The sequence below is a fragment of the Carica papaya genome, chromosome 4, assembly GCF_054855325.1.
Source record: "Carica papaya isolate Zhongbai chromosome 4, ASM5485532v1, whole genome shotgun sequence".
NCBI lineage: Eukaryota > Viridiplantae > Streptophyta > Magnoliopsida > Brassicales > Caricaceae > Carica > Carica papaya.
Genome location: NC_142312.1, coordinates 4,501,958 through 4,522,118, shown reverse-complemented (window position 1 = coordinate 4,522,118; position 20,161 = coordinate 4,501,958). Strand labels below are relative to the sequence as shown.

Below are 20,161 nucleotides of genomic sequence, written 5' to 3'. Positions count from 1 at the left end.
TGCAAAAACTAGGAAAGAAGAAAATGGCGCGTGATGACAAATCAGCTGAATGGGCGAGTCCGCCAATAGAAGGAGACGGGGGTCCACGTCCTTCTCCGAATAGAAAAAAGACAAAAAAGGAGAGAAAAAGAAGATGCTGACTTGTCTAAATCGGCGATTAACGCCGATCAGTTAACCGATTCCTCCGTCAATTAATTCCTCAGCGTAAGTTTAAAATCTTTGAAATATTTCTTCTTCATTAAAGTCTTTAGCCGTTATCACCTGACATTTACCGTTGTTAACGTTTACAGAAAACTGAATCTCGTCTTCCTCACCTTCTGTTTTCTTAAATGTTTCCGAGAGCAGAGCTTCACGGCATGCGTTCTCCTTTAGATTTGGTTTTTTTTTTTTTTTTTTTTTTAATGTTAAGTTGACAAACTCCTCTAGACATATACCACCTTCACTGTATATTTTTTCCGAGTAGGTATAGAATAATACAGTGGGTTCCCGATGAAACCGCTTTTGGGAAACGAAAGTCAAGAGTTAAAAAAATTGAATTTGGAAGATTTGACAGTTCCAAAAACAGAAGAAGAGGTCTTCGGTGGTGTCAACGTGGTGAGCTGGGAAATTGTTATTTTATACAAGGAGATAGCGAGAGAGAGATGATAATAAATGAGACTGTTTTTTGTTGAGTAATATGCCTGCTTTCATCCTATTTATCTTTTTCTCTGTCGCTTTGTTGATGTACGCTATTTTTGCATAACGTCGAGCGTTACCCAATAAGTCAGAAAGCTCTTCCTCTCATTCCGACTTCCCCCTTTGCTCTGTCTCTTTCACCATCCACCAATTTCGCGATCTTTTCTTCTCTTGGCTTCGTTATCACCATTGTTCTCTCCCTTCACCTCCATTTCCCTCCGCACTCTGTTCATCTCTTGTCGCCACACGGAACCAAGTGCCCATTTCCTCCATCCACAAATTCTCATCCTCCCTCTCGCTCAACTCACTTCGACCTACCTCAGTACCTCCTTACTTTCCCTCCGTTTGCCTAAAAAAACTCTTGAGAAACAGACAACATAAGCCGTCTCTTGCTAGTGTCTCTTTGCCGCCGGCTCACCACTTCCTGCTTTCCTATCCACCAGGGAAAGCTACTTAATTCTCCTTTTTCGTGCTTCGCTCAACCAAAGCTCAGGGTGCTCGCACAGCCGTTGGCCTTCCTCTGTCATCTGCTGATCCCCTCTATTCCTTCCATCTCACTGTGGCCACTTGGTAAGTTTATACTCTTTCCATTTTAAACAAGTCTATGAAGCTTGAGGATTTTGTTTTCTCCTGATTTGTGTCTATGAGCCGTATTTCCAGTATATTGCTAGTAAATGTTCTTATCTTGCGGTTTTGCTCATGTTTCCGTGGATTGAGAACTTGCTGGTAAACTAACTGGTTCTTGGATGTTTAAATGAAGTTTCGGATGTGACACTAAATATATATTTTTTAACGAAAAATGTGCTCATACTTGTTTCTACATGGTTCTTGATTATTAGAAAACAGCATTTCTGATATTTGGTGTTTATTCAACCACATGGATGAGGTTCCCGATGCTAGTTTATCAACTATGCTTTGTTTTTTTTTCCTCATAAAAAATGTCAAACATTTCTGGGTTTTCTTTTGTTCTATGGCTGCTTGGTTATGATTTTTTTTCCCAAATGTTAATAAATAGACAGATATTTCGGTTTGCTCTATCCCTTTATTCTCTGATAATTTGAACCAAAATGGTTGCCTGGTCATAATTTAAACCTTTTGCTATCTAGTTAGTACACAAGTAGAGGGCTGATAGCCTAATTCTGGATTTTGGGTTCCTCGTGGTTGCTTGATTATGTTTATTTATCATTTTGGTTGTTAGTAGCTAAGTAATGTGAGAGTATTTGTTTGGCTGCTGAGTTACCAGATATCAGCAAATATATATGTCGAATCCACCTGATTTTGAGTTTGTTTTTAGTAGTTTTGTTGGATTTAAGCTGCTAATGGGTTGTACATGAATATTAAATAGCTTCAGTTTTCTGGTCTTGGCCACTTCTTTCTTTAGTGTGGGTTTACGGATTTTCATTGTCCAAAAGAAAGACAGGAAATGTTCTTGTGTCATATTCAGGATCATACTTGTTTGGAGAGGTCTATAGTGTTTTTAGGTTTTGATTCTAGTATGCAGATATTTAAAAGTATTCCAGTTTCGATTCTCTGTACATAATGTTTGGCTGTGTTGCTTTTTCTAAACACTTGACATGTTCTGCATTGAATGTATTATTATGAGTATTATAAATTTTTTTCAGCTGTTTACTTATGTACGGTTTTCTCCTCTAGTTTTTGCAATTTTCACCATTTGCATTGCATATCAGAGACAATTGCTTCTTTCTTCCAGTAGCGGCATTATGCATTTCCATGGATTTATTAGATTCATGCATAAGCATACATCATTTTGACTTGTATCATTGAGGTTAGTCTAGTTCCTTAAGAGGTTTGTTCAATTACTGATCCACCTAGGTTGATTGCTATAGTTAAATTTTTAATGTGCCAAGCAAACATGGAGGTGTGTTTCCTTCAGATCACTTTGGGTGGAATTTAGTCTCAATTTCCAATATAGCCTGGATATCCAACCAACAAAAACCAATCAATCGATAAAAAGTAATTGGTTTTTGGATTTCATATAGACCATTTACTTTTTCTGTCGGTGTGTTTTTTGTTTTCCCTGTTGCACATTATGGCTTACAAACAATTGTATTTTTCCACTTCTATGAGCTTTTACAGGCAAATGATAAATGTACTTGTGCATCTGTTCACACTATTTAGGAACAATCAACTTCTTTTAGCCTCTAGCTAGAGTTGTTTGCATTGCTAGATGGGTGCATAATACCTTATCATCATGTTTTAATTTAGCAGAACTTTATCTTTGTATATCGAATGGTATAGTTATGGTGTCCTGCTTTGAAATGGATTAATGGCAACTCCTGTTTTGTAATGGTTTTGATTGCACCTCTCAATGTGACAGCTGCTACTTCATCTCATCATCCATTTCATGAGCAACACCCTGTTCTCTCTATTACTTCTATTACGAGTGTGATTTTTTTTTTTTAAATAATACATGTATGAAACTTTATCTTAAGAATATATATTAGCAATTAAGATACAGTCTACGCATGCAGGCTCTCCTTTTCTAGCAATGTCAAAGAATATTGCCATTTTACATGGATAAGCCTCCACACTGTTTTCTTATCTTATAATTGTAAAAATTTTCTACAGTAAACTGAAAATGAGAATCAATATTTGGCTGCCATTTCTTCTATCTTCCTGGTTGCTACTTGAAGCAAGAGTTGCCATAGCAGCATCGGCTTGTGGGGAGGAGAAGCCACTTACTCAAACTCCTACATGGGCTGTTGCTGGCGTCTGTGCTGTTATTATCATCATCTCTCTTCTCTTAGAAAAGGTTCTTCACAAAGTTGGAACAGTATGTTTCTTTTCATTTTTTCTGCTTGTAGTTTTTTGTTTCAGTTTTTCTTTTTTTCTGTTTGAGCTGCCTTTATTGATAGGATTTTGTATTTTTCTCTCTCACAACTTGGTGGTTACTTTTGGCTGCTCTTTGAACTTCTTTTCCCAATTAATTGCTGGCAAGTTGGTCGGGGAATTATTTACTGGTTTTGGTTCTTTCTTTTCTTTTTAGTTTTTCCTGCACTTCTAGTCACTTGGGAATTAAATTTTATCTTTGGGGAGAAGAGGGGGGGGGGGGGGGGTTGGTTACCTTTACTCCGAATACATCCACACAGTAACAAGGATGAAGTGTTCCTTTATTTGACTCAGAAACCAAAATTCATGACACCATGAAACAAGCATCTATAGCAGCCATAGAGATATCTTATATTTAGTTGAAAGAAACTAAATTTCCTGATGCTATTTTCGTTTGATTTTAATTCAGTGGTTTACAGAAAGGCACAAAAGTGCTCTGTTTGAGGCTCTGGAAAAAGTCAAAGCTGGTAAGACACAAGTTCTATAGTTATGGTTTGACCTTCAAATCTGGAAAGTGGTGATGTGTATTTGACTTTGATATCATAATTTGCAGAGCTGATGGTTCTTGGATTCATTTCGCTGCTCCTGACTTTTGGTCAGAATCACATTGCCAAGATCTGCATTCCTAAAGGAGTTGCTAGCACCATGCTGCCATGCCAGGCTGATGGTGAGCATGAAGCTAGCAGTGAAGAGGAAAATCATCACAGGAGACTCCTCTGGTTTGAGCGGAGATTTTTGGCAGCTGCTTCTCCTGTAGAATGCAGGAAGGTAAATTTTTATGGTGCATGTACTTTGCTAGCTGAGTTTTGCCTAAGTGGCAAAAGATTCATAGAATCATAGTTGACTGAAGTGTCCTATATTTTATTTGAGCTTTTGATATCATGAATCATGGCCTCTTTCTTTGTGGTCAATTAGTTACTGTCAAAATTAATCAAACTTACTGCAGTCATGGGTTCTCCTTCCAACTACTGATTTTTTCGATTAGAAAGCTGTTGATTTTTATTGTTGTAGATGGTATCTTATTTGTACCTGTACCCTTGGTCCATTCTTTCTTCACACCAATGCCTTATATTGGAGAATCCATTTAGTGGATAATGAATCTGTAATTGTATGGTAAATCCATCATTGTCCCTACTTTTAATCAAAAGGTTTATATTCCATCTGGAATTACTTAGTGATCCTCCCTGCTATGTGCTTCGTTTTTATGTCTTACTTTACTAGTCACTTCTGTTCACTTGAGACGTGGAAAAATAGAAATTGTCTCTGATTACTAGATAAAAATTTGTCCTTCTCAACTCTTAACTTTTCTGATTCTTTTGTAGGGGTATGAACCACTTATATCTGTTCAGGGATTGCATGACTTGCACATTCTCATATTCTTCTTAGCAGTTTTCCACATCGTGTATAGTTTCCTTACAATGATGCTTGGAAGGCTGAAGGTGTGACAAATTTCTTTGACTTTTTCACTTATATTCTCTGTTGCTACCCTACATTTATACTTAAAATGCTACATCATCTTCCCTTTGCGGGTCTAATTCTAGTTTCCAGTCTTGTTGGGAAATCTCATGCGTGTGGGGTCACAAACTTCTTTAACGGTGGATGATCAATCATGTGATCTGTAATAATTGATTATTAGCTTATGGCTCTGACAGCAGACACAAGGGTAGTAATTGAACAAAGGGTCTCAAGTTTAGCGTAAAAATGACAATCTCTGATCTGTCTGTTCTCTTTTAGATCTTGGTGTTCTTGTTCTTGTCATAGGTGGATGAACTCATCCCCAAATGTTCTATGCCAAAGGGAGAACAAATAACTTTAGACACTGACATTTGAACTACAGTAATAGGAGGCTTATGTCTTTTCAACAACATGTGCATGTTCTTAGTCATGTTAAAAGTTTAGCCAAATGAATTTAGAAAAGATCTAAATATTACACTTAGAATAAGATGATCTTGAAATATTAAGAATTGATTTCTCATGAAAATTGAATCGAGGTTTTGCTTTGCACGGAACTTAAAGAACTCCTTTTAGGTTTTGAATAAGCTGTGTGCCAGCTTTCAGTCACCAGAGGATGCTGAGGTTCTGGCAGTTGACTCGTTTGGTGACAGTAGTTGTAGATTTGTGGTTGATGCCAGATTTTTTGTTAGGACAATGACAATCTAGTGATGCAGTGGAGCTTCGGGCTCTTTCTGGTGGATTTGGCGGACAGGACCCTGGGGGTAGACCAATTGCTGTGGTTTGAGTCCAGTCGTGATTGCTGCATCATTCACCCCTTATTGTTTAGTGGGAAGTCTGAACTAGCGGCTGATGAGGGGTGTTTTCTGTTTGGGACTTCTGTGCAGATTAGGAATTTTTTGGATATAGGAACATTTTACTTTGATATAACTTGATGTATGAAGATTAAGGACTGATTTCCTTGCTTAGAGATTTGGGGTGGACAAAGTTATGGCAGTTAGGGTTCCTTAGATATCACACCTAAAAAATTCATAAGAAGCACATTTAAGAATTTATGCATTAGATGACCAGAAAAGTCGAGAAAATTTACGAAGAAAGTCCTTTCAATAACTGGACTTCTTCAAACGTGATAATATGAAATTTTTAATGCTTCGATTTAAATTATAATCTAACTACAGTTGAGGATGTTTCTTCAAGGGAGAATAATTAAGGAATTCTGATAAGGTGCCTATAACCTAAAGGTAAGCTATAAATAAAATCTTAATACTACTAAGATATAATAATGAACTCCTAAATAATATAATAATTCTAGATTTAAAAGAAATTTGATTCCTAATCTACTTAGAAAAGATGAGAAAAATTCATTTTGCATCAAATGTAGAATTTTAAGTATGTAGTTCACCATAGCCATTTGGACAAAAGTGATTCTCTTTGTGTGTCTCAATGTAGAGAAATCTGACGACAACACTTTGCACTACAATCAATCTCTTCTTCTTTATCACTTCAGCTTTCTAACTGGTAGCACCAATTTAATGCTGAAAATTGCTTTGGACAGATTCGTCGCTGGAAAGAGTGGGAGAAGGAAACTTTGTCTCATGATTATGAGTTTTCAAATGGTACGGTATTATATTATTCCATATTAGCAGATTTCTATACTCCTTTGTTATTCCTTCCTTGAAATTTGCAGTTCCTTACTTGAGAATGATTTAGCAATCTGTTTATTTCTCAGTTACCTAGTTCTGTGTAACATCTTGGATGCTGATGTAGATTTACTTTTGTGTACAGATCCTTCTAGATTCAGGCTCACTCATGAGACATCTTTTGTGAGAGCACACAACAGTTTCTGGGCCAGAATTCCATTATTCTTCTACATTGTAAGAGTATTTTCTTGACCATTCGCATTATCATTTTGTGTTACCCAGGATAGTACAATATGTTCAGTGACTAGCTGCAAATAATTTGATATAGACCTGAACATTTCAAGCAAAGCCAAAACTATAAGAATGTTATGAATTCAGAATTAATAGACTTGTGATGAGGAATTGATCAATAGATAAAGAAAAAACTGTCTGAAGTAAAGAACAAATGAAAAATCGTTGTCACAGTTGAACAATAAACTTTTAAGTGTAGTGTGTTTGGTGAGTAGTGTAGCATTTCTAACAGGAACCAATTGGCTGACCTGTAGAGGTAAAGCTAAAGCTTTTCTAAATTCATTTGCTTTCCAATAGGCTAATGATTTTGCTGTATAAGGTCAAGTATTACCAATGCGAATCTTATTAAACTCTTAAAATGCAATCCATTGCAGGGATGCTTCCTTCGACAGTTTTTCAGGTCTGTTGGAAGGGCTGATTACCTGACATTGCGCAATGGATTTATTACTGTGAGTCTTCTACTGCACAACTGACATTATCTGATGTTAGATTTTATTATTATTCTGAACATTTTATATTTGTAGGTGCATTTAGATCCAGGAAGCAAATTCAACTTCCAAAAGTTAGATTTTATTATTATTCTGAAAATTTTATGTTTGTAGGTGCATTTAGCTCCAGGCAGCAAATTCGACTTCCAAAAGTACATCAAAAGATCGTTAGAGGATGACTTTAAGGTGGTTGTTGGAGTAAGGTAATGGGTTTTCCATGTTTCACTTTTTATTCTGCCCTGGTCTATGGTTTTATTTTGACTTATTCTACTCTACCATAATTTATTGTTTCATTTGACTTACACTTATGTTGCTTTTCAGTCCGGTTTTATGGGCATCCTTCGTGATTTTCTTGCTGCTAAACGTCAGCGGTGAGCCATTTTCTCCTTGAAAAAGCCACTAAAGCAATATCTTAGCTTCCAGATTGATTTACAAATTTATGTTTGTTTCAGGATGGCAAGCATTGTTTTGGGCCTCCATAATCCCTGTAGTTGTAAGACATCTTCTCCTAGTAATGAGTATTCCAGAATATAGAATATTTTAGATGTCTTATCATTTGATTGATTACAGATAATCTTAGCTGTTGGGACAGAGCTTCAAGCAATTTTGACGAAGATGGCTATTGAAATCACAGAAAGGCATGCAGTTGTGCAAGGGATACCTCTTGTGCAAGGGTCCGACAAATATTTTTGGTTTGGTCGCCCTCAATTAGTTCTTCATCTCATCCACTTCGCATTGTTTCAGGTACTTAAAGGCCTTTATCATTATAGGTGCTTTAACATTAGAATAGAATGACTAGAATGAATCAGCTTAAATTTGGTCATCTTAAATTTCATTTTCTTTGTTTTCTTTTAAAATTCATTTTTTTTCTTTCTCCTGTCTGTAACCTTCAATCGGAGAAATGATGAACTACTATTTTGTGGTGGTCATTTTATCATATCGGAAGAACACTCGGATGTTTTCTTCTCTAAATTAGTGATGCTCAAGTTTGTCCTAGATCTATAATTGCAAAACTCAATTGCAATCAGTCTAGACGCTGTGAACTCGAAGAGAATCATTTTTTCCCCTTAAAATTGCCTTTTTATACTGTTATCTAATTCATGGTTCTGGTGCTTGCAGAATGCGTTCCAGATTACTTATTTCTTGTGGATATGGGTAACTGACACTTCTCAACTGTCACACCAATTGCATCTTGTCTTTATTTATTTGCATGTCTTCATATCTAATGCTCAAGGCAGATATTTCTTTTCTCTTATGCAGTATTCCTTCAGCCTAAAATCTTGCTTTCATGCAAATTTCGCGCTTGCTATAACAAAGGTTTCACTGGGGTGAGATATCTACTTATGAAATTATTACCTTCCTAATCTGAATAGGCGGTAAATATCATCCATTTGCAAGTATATTCCGATATCAATAGTTGTTAACTAGAGCCCTATGTCCTTCAGAGAGGTACAGGGATGTCTAGTTGCATTTCTGCCATACGATTATAAAAATTGCACTATCTTGATGTACAATTGATTTGTTGAACTCCTTCATGACCTTTTCAGGTTGGGTACCTTATTTATCTGTAGCTACATCACGCTTCCACTGTATGCGCTTGTAATGCAGGTACTTCATTTGTTTCAGTTGAAACTCATAAGTTATTTGCCATGGTATGTTGCATTTGGTAAAATGACAACATTGATAACTAGCATTCCCGAATAAGAAACTGGCATAACCAACACAGACTAGAGGATTAATTTCCAACCTCAGTTGTCAGATTTCAAACTCACACCATCACTAGTCTGACAAAATATTCACAACAATTACTTATGCACCCACATTCTTCGCTTTTAAAGAAGTAACTTGGCAGGGAGTTATCTTTTGTTTGATGATATGCAATTCTTTAAGGTGGATAAAAGTTGTGTTTTGGACTCGCAGATGGGTTCACAAATGAAGAAATCCATCTTCGATGAACAAACATCAAAGGCCCTTAAAAAGTGGCACATGGCTGTGAAAAAGAAGCACGCAAAGGGAGGAAAGATGTCAACCAGGACTCTTGGTGGAAGTGCAAGTCCTAGCCCAAGCGCCATTCATTCTTCAGGACCTTCATTGCATCGTTTCCAGACTACTGGTCACTCAACTCGCTCCTCTTACATGTATGAAGATCATGATATGTCCGATCTGGAGGCCGAAGTTCCTTTATCACCAACACCGGCAACAGAAAATTACATCATAAGGGTTGATCATCATGAGGATGAACAAGCAATTGAGATCAGTGAAACTCACCGCAATGAAGAAACCAGCAACGAAGACGAATTCTCCTTCACCAAGGCTGCACCTGTTAAAGAATCATGATGAAAAGGCAGTGCTTCAAATGGTGCAGTCAGCAGTGTAAGCTGCATACCTGCATCTTCTTGTAAAAATTCTGTTAGTTTGCTATGAAATGTGGGCATATAGGCGATTTCCGTTTTGTATGTTAACATTCTTGTTTGTAGATTAATAATTGCCAAAGAAATCCAGGTTTTCTTTTCTTTTTTCATCCCCCTTGGAGATCGATTGAAGAGTGAATCTCTCCATGTGATCTTGTGGTTGGCTCTGTTATAAGCTCATTTAAATTCCCTTTTGCTGCATTGTGAAGGTCTCTTGATACTGCTTTTTGTTCTAGAAAAAGGTCTCTATTATCTTACCCATTAATATACAAAATTTAATTATAAAATAGATAATATATATTTACAAAAAAAGCTTGAAATCCTAATAAGTCAAGGATTTTATAAACTAAACTGCCCCATCCCAATAATTTACAGGTGTTAATAGAAATACATCAAAATCATATTATATGTGAGGCATTTCTGATTTACTTGCTAAGATGGTTGTAATGGCGGTGTTGAATTGAATCTGGCCCAACCTATTTTACTCTCATTGGAGAAGCCAGTTTTAATCCCTTTTTTTAAAAAAAAAAAATAATAATAATAAATAAGACCAAAATAATGACGTAGGCAGATCATAGAGTCAACAGCATTTGACCGTTGACCAGAAATATCTGCAGACACAGATTGACTTTTAAAACTTATTTTCTATTTTCTTTTTGGCATATCTGTTTTTTTTTTTTTTTTGAGGATACTCTCTGCCATGTGTCATAAAAGAGCTTCTCCAACTGATTTTTTGTTCTTTTTTTCTGAGAAGATTTTCAATTAAATCTCAGAAAATCTTATTAGATAAAAGAAAAAAATAAAAAGAAAAAAAATCTCCATGTTTTACTCTAGTAAAAAAAAATTACTGTGTGCTCCACAAAAAAATGCAAATTAAAATATTTTATATATATTATTTTTAAAGTTTATTGAAATTATAAATAAAAAATTAATTTACACTATATATATCTATAAAAGTATCATATTATTTATAATTTATTTAAATAACGAAAATCTAACCGAAAATTCAAGAATGAACTAGAAATTCAAGTAAACATAAAAAGTATATTAATTAGCGCATCGATCGATCAATTAATTACTTAATATTTATAGAGATATGATATCTTCTATATATATCGAACGCGTGTTAAATATTATTTATTTATTTATTTCACTTATATGCATGAATATATTCTATTTTCCCGCGTTAATTTATCTGTCAAATTTATTTTTGAAAAGATATATTTTTTTCCGCGCAAATTTATAATAATTTAAATTTTATATATATATTTTTTATTTTTTTATCATGCATATATTTAATTGAAAATGTGTGTAGTAATTCATTAATATTTTTTAAAGCATAATTTCTAAATAATATAGCATTTATCATGTGAATTTTTATTTACAATAAAACATCCACAATATTTTCTTCTAAATAAAACTAATAATATTGATAATTAAATAAAAATAAAAAAAGAAAAACCAGAAAATCTACTTGTAAAAAACCAATTAGTAGGGTCTCCAGCGACAGAATACCACGAATGAAGCGCAAATGGTAATAGAGAAAATGGTATTTGGACACCCTAAATTCTGCAAGTACTTCTGTATATATATGCTTCAACAGTAGTGTTGTATATGTGGATTGTATATGCTCAAGAGTGTATTTGCTTCGAATATAACTGACTTGATAAGTTAATATCAATGTCTCTTATCTCTGTAAAATTACATTCCTAGTTAATCAGTTTATATACTGAATATATATACATCTAATCTTTCATTTCTTAATTTGCAGTTCTTTTGCTGTTTGGGTATTTCATAATGGAGCATGGAGGTGATAATCATGGAAAATGGGTTTGGGAGGAGGACAAGAAGTTCGAAAACGCTGTCGCATTGTTTGCTAATGATCCCCCATCTGAAATGTTTGTAAAGATAGCCGGGGAATTTCCCGGAAGAAGCGTCGAAGAAATACAAGACCATTTCTTTGTCCTGATTCAAGACGTAGAAAATATCGACTCCGGAGATGTCCCACTGCCACCCTACGCCGACGACAACGTCGAGGGGGAGGGAAACCCTGGCGACAGAGGAAAAGCTCCCATCAGGGACATCTCTTATCAGCCTCAAAAGGCTAACAGAGGTGTCCCGTGGACCCCGGAAGAACATAAGTATATCTGATCATTACTCTTTAATAAGACTTGTAATTAGATGGTACGGTTATGATTGATCTGAATTTTTTTTTCTTTTTTTTGTTTGCAGCCGGTTTCTGGAAGGGTTGGAGAAGTACGGGAGGGGAGACTGGCGAAGCATTTCGAGGCATTGCGTGCTGTCAAAAACGCCAACTCAAGTTGCTAGCCATGCCCAAAAGTATTTTAGTAAGCTTCAACGAGCTGAAGCTGCTAAGAATAATCCGAAGCCGCCAAAGTCTAAGAAAGCCGGCGCCTCTAAACGAACTGGAGCGGCTCCAGCTGAACCTATTCCCATTTCTCCTGATTCGGCTCAGCCTCAGCCGATTGCTGCCTCTAATCCTATGGCTCTGGTCCCTTCAGTACCTTTTATGGGTACTCTCGTTGAGCATCAACGTTATAATCAGCTGCTATCTGCTGCTTCTGTGGGTGGTATGCCTTACGGGCCTTTCTCTGATCATCATCATGCTTCCATGGTTGCTGGCTCTATGCCTCACGAGGTTTTCTCTCATAATCAGTTTCCGACTGATTATCATCATCATCATGCTTCCATGGGTGATCCTGATTATGGTCTGTCTGAGTTGGCTCTGGCTGTTTCTTCCATGATTACTCCAACTGTACCGCCACCTTTTGATCCAATCTCTCAGCTGACTGTTCCTCCTCCTCCTCCTCCTCCTCCTCCTTCATCCCAAGATTATGGTGATAATCCCATGGTTGATCCTTCTTATGGAGCTGGTTTCTCTCATCAATTTCCTCCTCCATAAATATATATATATATATATATATATCTAAGCAATAGTGATGTTGTTGTTGTTGTTGGTGGTGGTGGTGGTGGTGGGTGGTGATATTTTTTGATATTTAGTCCTTTTATCTTTTATGTCATGAGCTAGTAATTATTTTCTTTTTTGATAAGTGTTGCAATAAATTTTCAGAAACTCAATAATGGACATGTTTGATGGATTGGATATACTGAGATGGTAAATTGAGTATTGATTACATCCGACCTCATATATATATATATATGTGATTAATCCAATGCTTTATATATATAAATTTATATGCATGTTAGTTTGAATTGCATGCCATTTATTTTACCAGTTCTGCTAGAGATACAAAGAATTTGAAGAAAATTCATATACAAACTGATTGGAGTTCAGGAAAGGAATGCTAAAACTTAACCAGTTAGTATCAGTGTATTATACAAAAATTATATGTATGTCTTAATCATATATATGTATTAGTGTGTTAATTACCTCCTCTAAAACTCTAAAGGATATTTATTTTTGTATAGCAATAACTATTAGCAATATATTTATTTATAATTTTTTTTTATCATACAAACAAAATTCCTTTATTTTCTATTTTTTTTTTCTCTGGTGATTTTGCATGTTCGTGCATGAATTTTTTAAGTACTTTTTAATCGACAATAAAGAAGTCTTCTTTAATCTACGTACGTCCGTAATTTTGTATTTTTTTCCATATACGTAAATAATTTTGCATGTTCGTGCATGAGTTTCTTAAATACTTTGTATCGAGAATTAAGAAATTCTCTTCTCTTCTATGTAAGTTCATAATTTTACATTTTTTCTATGTACGTCAATAATTTTGCATGTTCGTGCATAAATTTTTTAAGTACTTTGTCTTTAAAACTAAAAATTAAAAACAAAAATTTTCAAGTACATTTTTTTTATCGATAATTAATATAATTTGTATTTTTTTGTAGTTACGTGTGTTTCTCATTGATTAAAATCAATATTCGAAACAAACTATGTTTTATAAAATTAAGTAAAATATTTGACAATATATTTTTATGATTTATGGTAGAAGATTAATTATTTTTTTTACGAAATATATTTAAATTTAACTTTTTTTTTTTTCAAAAGATATATAAATTAATACTTATGTAAAATCAGATTTTAAAATCTGACTTTTTATATGAGAAGATATATAGATAAATACTCATATAAAATCTAATATAGAATTGTACAAATAACTTTTGATATTTTATTGGAATTAAGTTGATGAGATATTTATTACTGAAAAAAATATTTTAAAATTTATTAAAATAATTTATAATAAATATTAGTTATATTAAACTATTTCTTACCTCTTAGAATATAAGTTATATCTCAAAAATCTTTGTTTTTAATTTTTAGTTTTAAATCAAAAGTCATTATTTTTAAAGTGTTTTTTTACTTAGTATTTGAAGAAATATATATTTTTTAATAAAAAAAATTAAAGCAAAATGCGGTTACTCTCAAGCCCAAATGGCCGTCTTTACGCAATTTGGGCTTTCTCCGATACATACACCGTTTAGGCTGACAAGAGCCCTAGCAGGAATTCAGCAGGAGCCGGTACGGAAACACTGCAGAATCCAGACATTATGTTTGTTTCTGAATAGAGGGCTTTGGGTTTTTGTATAAGTTGATCGAACAGTGAAGAATTCATCCAACCCTTCAAGGGTTCGGCCAAAAAGAAGATCCGTTGGTGACGCTGTCTTACGGAGACATGCAGATATTAATCAGGATACTAACACTAAGGCGGTGCTCGGTTCAGAGCAAGCTTATTGAAGAAGAACAAGAAGAAGAAATGAGGGAGATGAACGAGGAAGAAGACAAAGCAAGAGGGAAAGTAGTGAGCTATTACGGGCTTTCCATTCTCAGGGCTGGAGCTATGTTTCTCGCCATCACTACTCTTGAGTATTGAAAGTCAACAGGCAGATTCTCCAGCTTTTCGATTCTTCGTTCAATATCTTGGTTTTGTCTGTACAGTCCAAAAATTTTAGGATTAAATAAATTTACTACCCTGTCGAGAGAAGGATGCCCCCCTTCTGCCTTTTGGAGAGTTGGACTGGTAAAATTGTCTGGCTATGGTGTTCAAGGTGGTTGCAAATTTGGTCTGTATGAATATTTCAAGAGTCCTTATTCCAATGCAACAGTGGTCTTATTTTATCTGTTAGTAGAGTATCTGCAGAAGTTTTTACCAATGTGGCTCTGGCGTGTCCCTTTTTGAAGCCATTAAGGTCCGGGTTCAAGCACAGCCCAATTTTGAAAAGGGTTTGATAGATGGGAGTTCACTTTTCTGAAGGACTTTTGGGGTACGTAATTGAGAAATTATTAATTCTTTTATTGTTTCCAAAATAATGCTATACTGACTCTAGCTAGTGCTTTTTTCTAGAAATTTCTCTTGTTTTTTTTTCCCTGTCTTTCATGATGGTTAGAGGGTTAGCAGCATCTTTTGGTTAGTTCCCAGGGCATGAGATCATCTTCCAAATCGTTTTGCCAGGTATTATTTTGGCTTTTATAAGTATAGACATCAAGCTAGTACCTTCTTGTTCATAAACATTACAGGAAGCTTGTTTACATCAGCTGTTTTTATCTATTGTTATCCCCCAGCCAGAGAACTTCCTCTATGTAAATTTCAACTTACACTGAAGTTGCATAAATTGATATCAGTTGCTTGTTGCCTTACTATTAAGCATAAATATGTCTCTTGTTAGTCTTTCAATTTGCGAGTTCAATTAATCCTCCTCTCAATTCTCCATTTGCAGTTGCTATTGTCCTACTCTTTAGCATTCAGTAGGTTTTCTATACAGTAGAGTGACGCAAAGAAAGAAGATCGCTCAAAAGTTCAACAGCTTGGGGTAACATGTTTGGCTGGCTATGCTGCTTGATCTGTTAGTAGTTTCATCTCTAATCCTGCTGACGATATTATTGTTTCTTTGGACAACAAAAACATTGATAGCCTCATATTGGTATACCCTTTGGTTAAATTTTATTTTTTATACCTTGGTGAAATGAAAGATAAATTGACTTGGCTTGATTCTGTTTTTCAAATGTTCAGGCTGTCAAGAAATTGGCCCTTTTGATTTATTCACAAGAAGCCTTTCTATATGGATATTGCTTGTTGGACCTGTGGTAGCTTTGCAGTGACTATATTATGATGCTACCAAAGTTTCAATTGGATTGTAAGCATCTGTTAGCTTGTTATCTTTTTCTTATTCCTGGGAACCTTATGCTGCTTGTATTATTTTCTACCATTCTTTCAAGTTAATCACCGGCTTTCACTTTAGTTAATTGCCTTTAGGATTCTATCAATTGTGTCAAATTTAAAACAAGCTAATTGGAAGAAGATGGGTAATAAATGATTTTTAAACACCATTATCTCTCTCTCCCTCTCTCTATGTCTCTCTCTCTTTCTCTTGAGCAAAATCATTTTGTGTGGTTTATACTTCTCTGATTTATGGCATTATGGTGTTGCAGCTCTAGGGGTCATGATTGGGACACTCTCCAAAACAGGTAATATGATGATGTCTAGAGTGATTCCCATGCAGTGAAACTTTAGAATTTCAGAGTTCACATGGTATGAGTGCCATTTGTGTACTTAATGGGGGGACAACACAAGTCATAGTATATTATGGGGAGTTGTATGCCTTTTGCCAATTTGCCAATTCAATAGAGGTTTGGGATGGATGGGGGGACATTCAAAATAAGTGAGTGACACCCCAAATATTGGATATAACACTTACTAGATACAATTTGGAGTTATTTCAAAAAAATAATAATAATTTGGAGTCGTGTTTATTTATTATTTTTTGTCTCATTGAGTCTTCAGAACTTTGAGAATGCGAAACTAACTTGTCTCTCTCAGTAGTTTAAAAATTAGAGGAATAAGGGTGAGTAGACAGAGAAAGGGTAGATGAGAAGAAATTGATGATCAAGGTGAAGAAAAAATAAACTGCACAATATAAGTTAGATAGAAGAAAAGAAATTCTTGATTCGTTATGACCATCTCATTGTCTGATAGATAATACTTTTTATGTAGGAATTAATTACAATTTAATAAAGAAAAATATTGAAATAATAAAACAAAAAATCAAAAGTTTCTAATTCCTAATAAACTTAAATTTAGTTAAATAAGCTAAATAAATTAGATCTCTTCCAAATTAGGCTACTGAGATAAGCAGTTCAATAATTTTTATGTTTCTTTATTTCTCTTCTTCTTTTCTTTCTGGGATTTCTTGCAGGCAAACCAGTGGAGAGGTTACTACTGCTATGGATGGAACAGACTAAAAGTCACCAAACTTCAAGCAAAACGAAATGAATGAAAAACTACAATTTCGGTAGTTTATGGAAACAATAACTGGAAGATAAATGCTGAGGAACAAACAAAAGAAGAACGCAATTGCTCTTTTTCTCGGAAAACAAATTTCAGGTTGAAACTAAAGGAGGTGCTGCTCCTGACATGAACTTTTTGATCGGTATTACTATTTTCTTTCATTCAAGATCTTACCTATCACAAGTTGTTTTTGGCAACTCATGAAATGAAGTTTAGTCTGCCACGTGGATTTGTTCATCACTGCATAATTTGTGATTTATCATATTAATGAACATTACAGTACATATGTCTATCGTTTGTTCCCTCCATACCTTTGATTTCACGACTGCTTTATGTGTTTTAGAAAACACATGAATTCAGATGCAGAACAACCCTTCGTACGTATTCCATCTGGATTCAATTTACGAAAGAACAAGAGAACTGTGTAAAGACAATTAGGAATTTTGTGAGTTTGAGAAATAAAAGTAGTGGCAAGTAAATGACATGGCTGCAGCATTAGAATTTTGAAGTCACAACGGATTTCCATCTTATCCATCACCTTTGATTTCTTGAAGCATGCATTTCAAAGCCTGTAAGCTGCTGCAATGCTGGAGACTGTTGTTTGTTGCTGTGTGTATTTTATGAATTATTGATGAGTTGATATTTGGTTTAGTTTGCATGGGGGCGGAAATAATTAATTATTTTACTCCAACATAATATGTTATATGGTATCTCTAGCACTGTCTAATTTATCTGCAGCAGCATATACAGTAGTGGACAGAACAATATGTTGTGTTGTGTGTAGGGAGCAGAAAAGTAAATAGAAGTTAAAAATAGTTTTTGTTTCTTATAATAATGTTCATTTATTTTTTTTCATGTATAAACAATACAATAATAAAATATAGGAATTAGTAATGTAATTAACAGAAACCATGACTCTGTTTAGTTCTTGAAAATAGTTGCTATCTTAAAATGAAAATATTTAGAAAAATAAAAAACTAAAAAAATTTGATATTTTCATAATTTTTGTTTTTAAAAAATCGGGTTTTCCATCTTTGAAGTACCAAATATGCTCTTTAAAACAATCTTCATCTTCGTTTTCTGAAATTAAAATCGGAAAACGTTTTCAAGAATCGAAAGCAGCAAAAATTTTCATAGAAATATTGTATTTGATTTTGAACTTTTGTATTAATATAAGATTGATATGTTTAAATTTTAATGCTTAGGAGAAGTATAAATTCTATGCTAATATCTTAGCTCTGCACCAAGGATTGGATCCCTTTCTCAATTCTCAATCATTATTTCTCTAAAACTGGATCCAGGTTTTGAATTATATTTTGAAGTTATTGTTTTGTGCCATGATTTTATTTTATGTTAGAAAAAAATTATGATTTAAAATTTAGATATTTGATCTTAATTGAATCAAGTATTATAAGTCGTTTACTGTTAGTTCGTAATATAATCATAAAATAACAAATTATATGTGCTGAATGAAGATCGAAAGCAGAACTTCCAAGTAGAACAAATGTCCAGATTAGATTCAACAACACATGTGTTGTTATGATATATAATAGAGTTGGGTGGATTCTCAAATTAATTCAGTTTTGTCATCATCACAATCTACTCCAGTTTTCACCTCAGGAACCTCACATTTGGACAGACCCCACATATATATACTTATACACAAACACATTTATGTGTACGTATACCCACCAGCTTTTTGTTCTTTCTTCATCTCGTATATGAATATCCTACTGTAAAAAGAAAAACTTTCTATGAATATGATGAGAGAAAAACCGCAAACCAGCATCCTTTATCCCCCTACATGGAAGTGTAAGAACAGATGAGTTGGAAAATCTCAGAATCTCTAATTCATCAATACTTGTTGAACGATCAGATGTTTTCTTATATAATCAATAGCTGATTTTTAGGAGCATCCAATGATGTATGCATGTATATTATGCTTATTCCATAAGATTATTGAATTACATAAAATATTATAAAAAAAATTAATACAGTTGATATAACTGCCAAAAAGAGCTTTGGTTATATAATGCCTCTTAAAGGAATAAGCCTCCAATAATTTCAGCCTTTAGATTAGAATACAAAAAATTCCAACTATTGAAAAAATAAAAAACAAATATCAAAATAAACTAATAAATCTTTACTTCTCCATCTCATCATTCTTCGAGGCATTACAGAATTTTCAATGCAGTATGACACTGGGTCAGCTCCTTCAGTTTCAATTCATTAAATGGCATATACCTCACCTGTCTACTTATTATATTATACATATCTGTATATAGATAGATCCAGTGCTATTATACAGCCAAGCAAGACAAGAATATTTGCATAATCTAATGAACATATATTAATAACAACCGTATTTAACTGAAAAAAAGAAACTCACATCAGGACAAATGATGCATAGGAAAAGTTATTGGCAATTGGATCCAGCTAATGCACAAAATTTAATTAGTTCCCTTCGATACAACTTCTCAAAGGAAGAAAGCCAGCTTATCAATGTAATATGCCAAATAGTTTTCAGCAGCTGATCAATGCAATTGCCTCACATGGCGGATTTTCTTATAGGACAATCTTATTTACTTTAACGTGCATGTGTGTGCATATATAGATTTATATATATAATAGTATAAGCAGAAGCATGTCTAGATCATGGCTGATGGTTTTTTTTTTTTTGTAATAAATCTTAATCCATATTAGTCAGTAATGAGGAGAATAGTTTTTAGAAATGCATATAGAAGTAGATATAAAAATAATTTTTTCATATACAACCAATAATAATTCAAGAAGAAACATGGGGGATGGTAATCAAGGTTTTGACAACCCTAAATCTTCTGAAACCAGCAAGCACCAGCATGTGCTGGGGACTGATTGTGTTTTACCACTGTCTCCCTGTCCAACCCATCTCCAGACCTGCCCCACTCTCTGCACATCACCATCCCTATCAACTCATTAACAACTATTGTAGGATTCATAAACAGACAAAACAGCCCGATAGAGATACACAAGGATATAAAACCAATTTGGAGATTTCCATAACAATAAATCTACTTGGAATAGAAGTGGGTATGGAG

General features: G+C 34.3%; 1 protein-coding gene and 1 pseudogene across 1 annotated transcript; both read left to right on the top strand.

Moving 5' to 3' along the window:
- The first annotated feature begins 270 nt into the window (after nucleotides 1-270).
- MLO10 (Seven transmembrane MLO family protein) lies at nucleotides 271-9,917 on the top strand. Its single transcript, XM_088217494.1, has 16 exons — nucleotides 271-1,245; nucleotides 3,265-3,469; nucleotides 3,935-3,992; nucleotides 4,079-4,293; nucleotides 4,848-4,964; nucleotides 6,533-6,593; nucleotides 6,763-6,851; nucleotides 7,283-7,357; nucleotides 7,511-7,599; nucleotides 7,718-7,767; nucleotides 7,849-7,889; nucleotides 7,967-8,140; nucleotides 8,516-8,551; nucleotides 8,657-8,724; nucleotides 8,944-9,004; nucleotides 9,317-9,917. Exons 2-16 carry the CDS (start codon nucleotides 3,275-3,277, stop codon nucleotides 9,731-9,733), a joined length of 1,746 nt encoding a protein of 581 aa, XP_088073620.1. The 5' UTR covers nucleotides 271-1,245; nucleotides 3,265-3,274; the 3' UTR covers nucleotides 9,734-9,917.
- Nucleotides 9,918-14,474: 4,557 nt separating this feature from the next.
- LOC110822526 (mitochondrial phosphate carrier protein 1, mitochondrial-like) lies at nucleotides 14,475-17,038 on the top strand (annotated as a pseudogene).
- Nucleotides 17,039-20,161: the final 3,123 nt, after the last annotated feature.

Bases quoted from the DNA above. Each gene is read 5' to 3' on its own strand.
- MLO10 (XM_088217494.1), top strand. From the start codon at position 3,275: ATGAGAATCAATATTTGGCTGCCATTTCTTCTATCTTCCTGGTTGCTA. The intron at 4,294-4,847 runs GTAAATTTTTAT...ATTCTTTTGTAG, and splicing joins CTCCTGTAGAATGCAGGAAG to GGGTATGAACCACTTATATC. The intron at 7,600-7,717 runs GTAATGGGTTTT...GTTGCTTTTCAG, and splicing joins AAGGTGGTTGTTGGAGTAAG to TCCGGTTTTATGGGCATCCT.